Below are 9,870 nucleotides of genomic sequence, written 5' to 3'. Positions count from 1 at the left end.
TCCCTACACCAGGTGATTGAAATCTCCGAATATAGAACCCAGCTCTATGAATATCTGCAAAATAGAATGATGGCCATTGCACCCAACGTTACAGTCATGGTTGGTGAATTAGTTGGAGCACGGCTTATTGCTCATGCAGGTGATGATTTTAATGTAATTTGTAAACATGGGTATTGAGAGTTGAGTTCTTTTCTAGATAGGATTTTTTTTTCTTTTATCTTTAAACTACACTTATTAAAGTAATTCTAAGTAATAAATAGAAGTAAATGGTGTATTTGTGAGGACTAAGGCCCAGGTGTTCAATGATGATTTTTATTTGTATGCCTGATTTCCTTTCGGATAATGAAGGCATCTTTAGTCACTGCCTCTTCTGAGACACTTGTGGTTCCTTGTCAAAAGTTTGTCATGGTTAATTAGAACAATCAGATGGATGCAGGAGGGTGAAATCAGTTAGTATAGGCTTACCTCGTTTTATTGCACTTCACAAATACTGCCTTTTTAAAAAATTCAAAGTTTGTGGCAGCCCTGTGTAGAGCAAGTCCATTGGCATCATTTTAACAACACCATTTGCTCACTTCGTGTCTGTGTGCCACATTTTGGTGATTCCCACAATAATTCAAACTTTTCCATTCTTATATTTGTTAACGATCTTTGGTCAGTGATATTTGATGTCACTACTACAACTTCCTGAAGGCGAGTGTATGTTTGTTGAATTTTAAACCCGTATCTAGTGGTTGAGCAACTGCATTAATATTGGTGTTTTCTGGGGAAATCCTTGGCGGTCCAGTCGTTAGTACTCCATGCTTCCACTGCTGGGGGCCCGGGTTCAGTCTCTGGTCGGGGGACTAAGATACCACAAGCTGCGTGGCCAGGCCAAAAATAAAGAGAAAGAGATTTTTTTTTTTTAATTGTTGTTTTCTGACAGAAAATCAGTGCAGCACATCTAACAAAGCATCAACTGGCATGTGGGTTCTTAGTTCCCTGACCAAGGATCAAACCCCCGTCTCCTGCACTGGAAGGCGGATTCTTAACCACTGGACCACCAGGGAAGTCCCCTGGAGTAGTTTTTTTAAAAAATTTATTTATTTAACTTATTTATTTTTGGCTGCATTGGGTCTTCATTGCTGTGTGCGGGCTTTCTCTAGTTGCGGCGAGCGGGGGCTACTCTTTGTTGCGGTGCGGGGGCTTCTCATTGCGGTGCCTTTTCTTGTGGAGCACAGGCTCTTGGCGTGCGGGCTTCAGTAGTTGTGGTGCACAGGCTTTGTTGCTCCGCGGCATGTAGAACCCATGTCCCCTGCCTTGGCAGGTGGATTGTTAACCGCTGTGCCACGAGGGAAGTCCTCCTCATCCATATCTTAAACGAGGGGTAAATAAAGTGTAAGAAGTTTATCACATAGATCTACTGAGATGTCCTAATACTAAATTTTCACTTTATTTATCTGTATGTGTTATTCATATCTGTAGTAGTAGGATATCTGATGTCTAAAATAAATCTCAGAAAAATAGGGGCTAGATTGGGTGGTGTCTGTGAATACATGTGTTTTTATCTCTCCCATGGTATGCTAATGAAATGTGAAATAGTAATACCATCTCTTTAGGCAAATAAGTAAAATTGAACAAGTAACCTTCAACTTGTCATAGATATTCATCACAGACCTCTGCTTGTGGTGTTAATGGATGAATCACAAATGTTGAGATATCAGGAATTCGGGGTAATTCCAGACTATAGAATCCTGTATTATATCAGATTTTTATTTACTCTGGTGGTTATAATATTAAGGCTATAGGTCTTTTTAATATATGGAACTTTCAAATACTTGCAAGTACATTCCTGGTAACTACTTCTTTTCTTTTGAAGGTTCTCTTTTGAATTTGGCCAAACATGCAGCTTCTACAGTTCAGATTCTTGGAGCAGAAAAGGCACTCTTCAGAGCCCTCAAGTCTAGACGAGATACCCCTAAGTATGGTCTCATTTATCATGCTTCACTTGTAGGCCAGACAAGTCCCAAACACAAAGGAAAGGTCAGTTACAGTTTTCCTGGAGTAGGCCTTTTTTTCCTCCAAACCATTTTCCTCCTACTGTTTCTTTTTCATCAAATAGAGAATGGTGAATTCTTTAAATAAACACTTATGTATACTGAAAGAAAAGGTTAGAAGAAAGTGTTATTGCTTGCTGTTACTATTTTTCTAGACTCCACCCATTGGTGGGGACAGGGACAGCACATCAAAAGTTTTCTGTGTGGCAGGAAACCAATTTAACATCAATATTTATGACCTATAAAAAATAATAGCACATACACTGTGCTAACACTTGATAGGACTTTAGTGAATCTCTTAATAGCCCTGTGAGTTGTAGGTGTCTATTTTACAGATGAGGAAACTGAGGCTTAAAAGTACTTTCAAGCTTTTTACAGGATACATAGTTTAACAAGAATTGAAATGTTACAAAATTCAGAGCAGAGTGATGAGAGAGATAAAGGGTTCAGTAAAATAAAATGTTAGTTAAGCTTGCAGGGGCTGAGGGCTATACTTAATCTGGATGATCCCATGGTGTAGGACTAATGTCATATAGTAGAAACTAAAGGAAGATGGAAGAATGGTTTGAGCTAGTTTTAGACATAAGCTACTACAATATCTTCATCCAACAAAATAATGGTGGTTGTGTATATAACCAGTTAGCCATCATACTGTGGCAGAGATTCATATAGAAGATAAGTGGCTTGAGTTGTATGGTTTACAATACTTTTGTAATTCCTGATTTTTAAAAGATCCTAGAGTGAATTGTAGAGTCAATGATTCATCTGTAGAGTTCTCATGAATAAATTATTGAGAGAATTTTTTATATCTCATCTTGGAGTATAGTTTGAATGCCTCTAACTTCAAGTTCTCTATTAGATTTCTCGGATGCTGGCAGCCAAAACTGTTTTGGCCATCCGGTATGATGCTTTTGGAGAAGATTCCAGTTCTGCGATGGGAGTTGAGAACAGAGCCAAATTAGAGGCCAGGTTGAGAACCTTGGAAGATAGAGGGGTAAGAATCACACCCTGCATATTGCAGAAGTGTGTTACCTGTCAAAAGTTAATAAACCATGAGTAGTTTATGTACTTTTTCATTTCATTTGCTAACCAGTTTTACTTTTATGATACATTTTAGTATGTCTAATATATTCTTCTTGTGCCTGCTGTTAACAGTTTACCTAATATATACTAAAAATTGACATACTACCATATATATTATAAAGAGATTATGCCTTAGAAAACCATTAATGATTTTTCTTTTCTTAGATACGGAAAATAAGTGGAACAGGAAAGGCATTAGCAAAAGCAGAAAAATATGAACATAAAAGGTGAGTGAGTACATTTGGGAGAGCATGAATGAACAATTTTTGCTTATTTAAATGTTAATTGTTGACAGTTTTTTTGTTGTTGTTTAAAACAACTAAGTATCCCCCTAATTTATTTCTTTGCCATTTACAGTTTTCCATATTCACGTCTGTTTTTTTTTTGTTTTTTTTTTTTGCGGTACGCGGGCCTCTTACTGTTGTGGCCTCTCCCATTGCGGAGCACAGGCTCCGGACGCGCACGCTCAGTGGCCATGGCTCACGGGCCCAGCCGCTCCGCAGCATATGGCATCTTCCCGGACCAGGGCACGAACCCGTGTCCCTTGCATCAGCAGGCAGACTCTCAACCACTGTGCCACCAGGGAAGCCCCACATCTAGTTTTTAATCATATACACATTTTTACGTTGTTGCAATAAGTACACATATTTGTTTTGGCCTTTTTCCTTAATATTTAATTTACTCATTTCCAGATATTGATAATAAATATTTTTCCTTCATAGTTCCTATATAGTATAACATTTATCGAAATCAAAGTCCATTCAGAGTTAAGCCACAGGGAAACCTGTTTTTTTTTTTAAAAAAAAAAAAAGAGTCAAAAGACAAAGGAAAAGTCTAAAAGTGGCTAAGAGGCATGATAAGTATTCAGACCTCACTATGAAATTACAAAAGATACTTGTGGGGAGAGGTGTTTTTGTTACTATTTGAGATAATGTTCAATACTGATGAGGTTACAATGATAGAAATAGAATGTGGAAAACAGATTGACGGTATATGTCAGCCTTAAAAACATTTCTAGTCATTAATCCATAAACTGTGCTTTTAGGACTTCTTACAGTCCTTCAGTAAAATCTTATAAGTGGGCAGGGAAAGCAATATAGTAACATCTCATTATAAATATGTATTTAGATATATATTTTAGTATACTCATTCATAAAAATTGTTTTCCTTTATTCTGGAAAGAAACCAAATGTATTCAGTTACGGGCATTAATTAACATTTACTTTTATATTGTGAATTTTCTACGATCTCTACAATGACCATGTATTTTGTAATTTTTAAAGCCTAATTTGTTGTGTTTAGTTGAAAAAAATGTGGATCTTTGTTTTGGGGCTTTGTTTTTGTTTTTCTTTCTTTTTACAGAAAGTCAAAAGTTTAATAACACATATATCTGGGAGAGACCCAGGAGAACCTAGTCACTACTTTGTTTCTTAAATTATAAATGTTTTTAACCTATAAAAGTTAACAGCCGTGAGCCTGCAAGATAGCTTAATAGAACATTCCTTAGCTTGTTTTGAACAATTTTTTAATGTTCCCATGCCATTATGCTTATGACTTTAAACACATGTGCTTAAAAGCACCAATTATGAGGTTTAGTTCACATTTTTGGCACGCAGTACTTTAATTTTTTTCTACTTTGTTAGAACAAAAGCAAACATTTGGGTTTCAAGGAATCTTTATCCATATATATCCCTTCTTGTTCCTCTGCCACTTGGAATCTTGTGATGGAGTATTCTGTATTAAATTTGATTTAGGGTTTTTGTTTTGTTTTTCATTGAATTGCCCAGTGTTCTAAAACTCGAATTGGTTCAGTTTTTACTTTCTAGTGTAATCATTTGGTATAAAGAGATTTCCTCCATTTTTTCCCCTATGGTGATTGACTATTTTTCTATACTATAGTCACTACATTGATTACTAAATCAATTCATTTAGCTCACCACTTCTCTTGAAGTGTGAAGTGTGACCTACTGTTGACACCTCTTTACCTTTTGGAGACTTTTTCATAAACTGTCCTAAAGCCACTAAAATGAAACAGCATTGTATGTTTGTGTAAGTATTACCTAATGACGTTTCCTTTTAAATCTCTTTAGAATTATTTGATTACTGATATTCGTAGGGATTTTCTAAAATTCTATGGCTCTTTCAGTGAAGTGAAGACTTACGATCCTTCTGGTGACTCAACACTGCCAACCTATTCTAAAAAACGCAAGATTGAACAGGTAGACAAAGAGGATGAAGTGGTTGAAAAGAAGACCAAAAAAGCCAAGGTTAAAATTAAAGGTTAGTTTGAATTTTTTTTAATGTCATTTATACTCTTATTCCTTAAGAAGTACAGACTTCATAAATCTTGGCAAAGTACATACCATTGAACTTTATTCCGAAACCATCCATATTGAAAGCTAATGGTGTTTTAATAAACCATCGTGCTCTCTGGGAATAGTTAGGATATTGTTAAATTTATCATGTTTCATAGAGGAATGTGAGAAGTGCCTCTTTGAATATGTAGGATTATACTAAGTATATTAAAACTTTAGTTTCTACCATGTGAACTATTTTGAGAATCAGCTTAAAATAGAAGAAAAAAGGTATGTGGTTTCTAAATTAGTTGTTGAAATATTTCTGTTATATATATAGTGAACATAGAATTGATGCAGCACTACTTTTCGTCACTGTTTCTGTTACATGGAAGGGACTAGAGTAATAACTGGGTAGCCTGCCAACAGAGTGATAATATTTAATAGGTGCTCACTAGTGAACTAGGCTCTCTTGCAAAGTTGATAACTGAGCTCCCCCATTTATTAGCTGCACCTGTGTTGAGTTGCCTACCAGCTGGTCTAGCAAGAAAGGCATTAAAGCAATGACTGATATAATTTTGGGTTTCTAAATAGCTTAGTGGTCAAAAGTACTATCAGCAAATGTGGACTCGTGCTCTGGGTGAAGAAAACATAAACAAGTTATTTATTTAAGTGATTCTATTTCCTTACTGAACAATAAGGAGATTGCCAAACCCATCAGTAACATTTGAAACACCCAACTCCAGATTTGTATCTTTACTCATATATTCATTAAGCTTTTCAAACTTAACATTCCTGGACCCTTACCACTCCCAACCTGTGGCTCCGTAATATTCTCCATCTTATAAATGGCAGTTCTAGTTGCTTTGGCCTTTAACACTGACTCTTTTTATAACCCAAGTCTATTCTGGCAGCAAATCCTCTTAATTCTACTTTTTTAAAAAAAAAAATTTTTTTTTCTTGTTTGGTTGCGCCAGGTCTTAGTTGTGGCATGCAAACTCTTAGTTGCGGCACACATGTGGGATCTAGTTCCCCAACCAGGGATCAAACCCGAGCCCCTCTGCATTGGGAGCGCAGTCTTAATAACTGTGCCACCAGGGAAGTCCCTTAATTCTACTTTGGAAGTGTATCTAGAACTGAACCACTTATATCCATCTTTGCTATTCTTAATGTAGTAGCTACAGTGGCACCCCCATTAGCTCTCTGATCTAATTCTACTCGTTGCTCACCCTGCTCCAGCCACATTGGATTCCTTGCTATTCCATGAACCTGCCAACCCCCCTTCTTTCCTAAAATAACCTTAGCATTTGCTTTTCTCTTTACCTGAATATTTTCCCTCAATATAGGTACATAATTCACTCCCTTCCCTCTTTTATTTTATTTTTATTTCTTTTTAATTCCTTGGCCACACGGCATGTGGGATCCTAGTTCCTCGACCAGGGTTCAAACCCCCGCCCCCTGCAGTGGAAGCATGGAGTCTTAACCACTGGACCGCCAGGGAAGTCCCCTCCCTTCCCTCTTTTAGGTATCTGCCTGACTATCCTGTCTAAAATGTCCACATGTATTGCCCTCCTCAGTGTTCCTCTTCTTTATCCTTAGGACTGTTTACTATGTAAAATATTTTATAGCATATCTTTTTTTCTTTTTTTGGTCTCCATTCTCCTCCTAAAGTAAAAGATTCATAAAAGCAGGAATTTTTGTCTGTGTTGTACCTTGCTGTATCTCTAGTTGTCTAGAACAAGCCCTGGCGTATAGTAGGTACTAAGTAAGTGTTTGATGAATGAATTTCTCATGATAGCAACCAATTATTAAGTCCTCATTCTAATGTGCCAAGCATTCATGCTAAGCATTTTGCATAAATTTTCATGTGTTAAATCATTAAATCCTAGAAATTGTCCAGTGAGATAGACATTACTAAATTTATAAGGATGAGGAAGTTGAGTTTATAAAGGTTATTAAATGACTTACTCAGGGTTTCAACAGGTTGGATAAATCCAAGTCTCCTAACTCCAAACTCTTATTAATCATTTCTAATATAATTGACTAGTCTTTCAAAAAAAGTGGGTTTGGTAATCAGATGATTTATTTTAATCCTGATCTCTCTATATAGCTACATGATCATAAGAAATTTACTTCTCTGAGCTTTCTATCATTTATAAAGTTAGTAGTAGTATACTAGGTAGATATTTGAAGGACCTTTGCAATTATAAAATTATGTAATAAACATTGGATAGTTGCCCTGAATGACAGGAAAAAACTAAGATTCTCAGAGGGGTTTTGAGGGAGAGAAGTCTGATACAATGTTAATGGTAGTATCTTTACACTTAACCTTATTCAGTTGAAGAAGAGGAGGAAGTAGTAGAAGTAGAAGAAGATGTAGTAGAAGTGGTGGAAGAACAGGAGGCATCTGTGAAGAAAAAGAAGAAAAAGGACAAAAAGAAACACATTAAAGAAGAACCGCTTTCTGAAGACGAACCATGCACAAGCACAGCAATTGCTGTATGTTTGTTTTTAATTACCAATACTTTATTGACATGGGCAGGGTTTCTATATTTTATTCTACTCTGTATATTAGAAATTAACAGGTAGTTTTTAAAGAATGGTTTCACTGATGAGGAAGTGCAACAACATTGTTGTGTTTGTATTATAAAGGGCCATTTCCTAAACCTAGAACCTTATTGGAAAATGGGTTTTGTTTAAGGGTGGAAGAGAATATCATTTGGTACAGGTGATAAAGGTGGTTTTATATTTTTAGATTTTAGTCTTTGCTCCAAACTTGTTTTCCAGGGAAATAGAATAGACCTACTTTGCTTTTTATGAGGAAAAGTTATTTTTAATCACTAATACATTTACAGGTCTTTCAAAAGCATTCTTGTTGGTTATTTTCAGAGTCCAGAGAAAAAGAAGAAAAAGAAAAAAAAAAGAGTTAATGAGGACTAATGGAAGGAACCATTCTTTCAAAGATTTCTTAATTGAATCACCTGGATACATCATGCTTAAGATTCAGTCAGAAATACACCAGAGATGCTCTCTAAAATAATCAATGGGAGGTTGGATGAAACAAAATGATTAATCATCAATAGCATTTCCTACCTATTTGTGTCTCAACATCACATCAACTCTGTTAATTTTATTATATCATCATTTCTTAGAATATTTGTTATACAAATAAAAATATTTTCTTTGTATTTTAAGGCAGTTCTGTGTTTTCTCTGTTTTACGTAGAGAATTTTTGGCCATTTCTGTATGTTATTTAGCATTTGTTGATTAGTATTTTGATCATTATACCTGAAAAGTGAGAGTTGTGAACCATTAATTTGAAACCCTTTTGGAAGGTAGCAATTAGATGGACCAGTTTAAGAATCCCACTCTAATATGTTTCTCTTGCCTTTTTGGACTGTCTTTAATTTTTCTCCTGTCCTTAAGTAAAGTTGTCTTTTGTGTTCAAGATTTTAAAATTAGGTGAGCAAAACATTTTGGTGTCTCTTCAGGAAGAAAAAAAAAAATTGTTCCTAACTTTATTTGTTTGCATTTCTGAAAGATACAAGAAAATCATTATTAATCTAGACACTGATTTATTTTTAAAGTAATCTAAAGTGACTTAAAGGATAATACGGGACTTCCCTGGTGGCACAGTGGTTGAGAGTCCGCCTGCCGATGCAGAGGACACGGGTTCGTGCCCTGGTCTGGGAAGATCTCACATGCCGTGGAGCGGCTAGGCCCCGTGAGCCAAGGCCGCTGAGCCTGCACGTCTGGAGCCTATGCTCCGCAATGGGAGTGGCCACAACAGTGAGGCCCGTGTACCGCAGGAAAAAAAAAAAAAGGATAATACAAGATTATTTATAATAAAGAATGGGGGGATTATAAAGGGAAAACAAGATGAGCAAAAATAAAATGTCAGTAGGAGTGAGGTGTAAACCAAGACATAGAACACTGAAGAGAAATCTTTGTTTCTAAAAGATGGTGTATAATAAATGAATGGCAGCCATATAGTCATGACAGCTACAAGTTTCATGGACTTTTATGTCTTGCATCTTTGGGTATGCCACAGGCATGGTGCAAAAAAACCCAATTTAATAGAAGCATTCAGCAGTGGAGGAGCTACAATGACAGCTTTTGAGTTCCACCTCTGCTTTTCGTGTAACCTTGGGCAAGTCAAGTCAACAGCTCATAACATTAATCCCTCATTTGCAAATCAGAGACAATGGTCAACTTTCATCCTAAGAATCGTTTGTAGAAAATGAAATAGTACAAATTTTCAGAGATGGAAATATGTTTCTGATGTAGATGTTTTGATTGAAGTAAATGCTACATGAAGTACATGTAGCCATCGCTAGAAAATTTTATATAATAAAACTGGTTATTTTGCCTCCAGGAGAATATTGTCATTTTGGACCACCTACTCCAGACACATCCTTGATTTGGGACATAACAGACTTTTTTTTTTTTTTTTTTTT

The 9,870-nt window shown here is 36.1% G+C and overlaps 1 protein-coding gene across 2 annotated transcripts in view; it reads left to right on the top strand.

Moving 5' to 3' along the window:
- Positions 1 to 8,600, top strand: part of NOP58 (NOP58 ribonucleoprotein) — a 26,337-nt gene extending 17,737 nt beyond the window's left edge. The window contains exons 9-15 of one of the 2 annotated variants that reach the window (XM_007469181.1): positions 13 to 139; positions 1,859 to 2,022; positions 2,896 to 3,030; positions 3,285 to 3,346; positions 5,266 to 5,399; positions 7,776 to 7,912; positions 8,303 to 8,600. In XM_007469181.1, the coding sequence (XP_007469243.1) occupies positions 13 to 139; positions 1,859 to 2,022; positions 2,896 to 3,030; positions 3,285 to 3,346; positions 5,266 to 5,399; positions 7,776 to 7,912; positions 8,303 to 8,353 (810 nt within the window). In that variant the 3' untranslated portion in view covers positions 8,354 to 8,600. Of the gene's footprint in view, positions 1 to 12; positions 140 to 1,858; positions 2,023 to 2,895; positions 3,031 to 3,284; positions 3,347 to 5,265; positions 5,400 to 7,751; positions 7,913 to 8,302 lie in introns of both variants that reach the window. The other variant, XM_007469180.1, reaches the window with a different exon arrangement.
- The last annotated feature ends 1,270 nt before the right edge of the window (positions 8,601 to 9,870 follow it).

Source organism: Lipotes vexillifer, unplaced genomic scaffold (assembly GCF_000442215.2).
Source record: "Lipotes vexillifer unplaced genomic scaffold, Lipotes_vexillifer_v1.1 scaffold259, whole genome shotgun sequence".
NCBI lineage: Eukaryota > Metazoa > Chordata > Mammalia > Artiodactyla > Lipotidae > Lipotes > Lipotes vexillifer.
The sequence above is the reverse complement of the archived record's forward strand: the minus strand, read 5'-3'. Positions and strand labels throughout refer to the sequence as shown.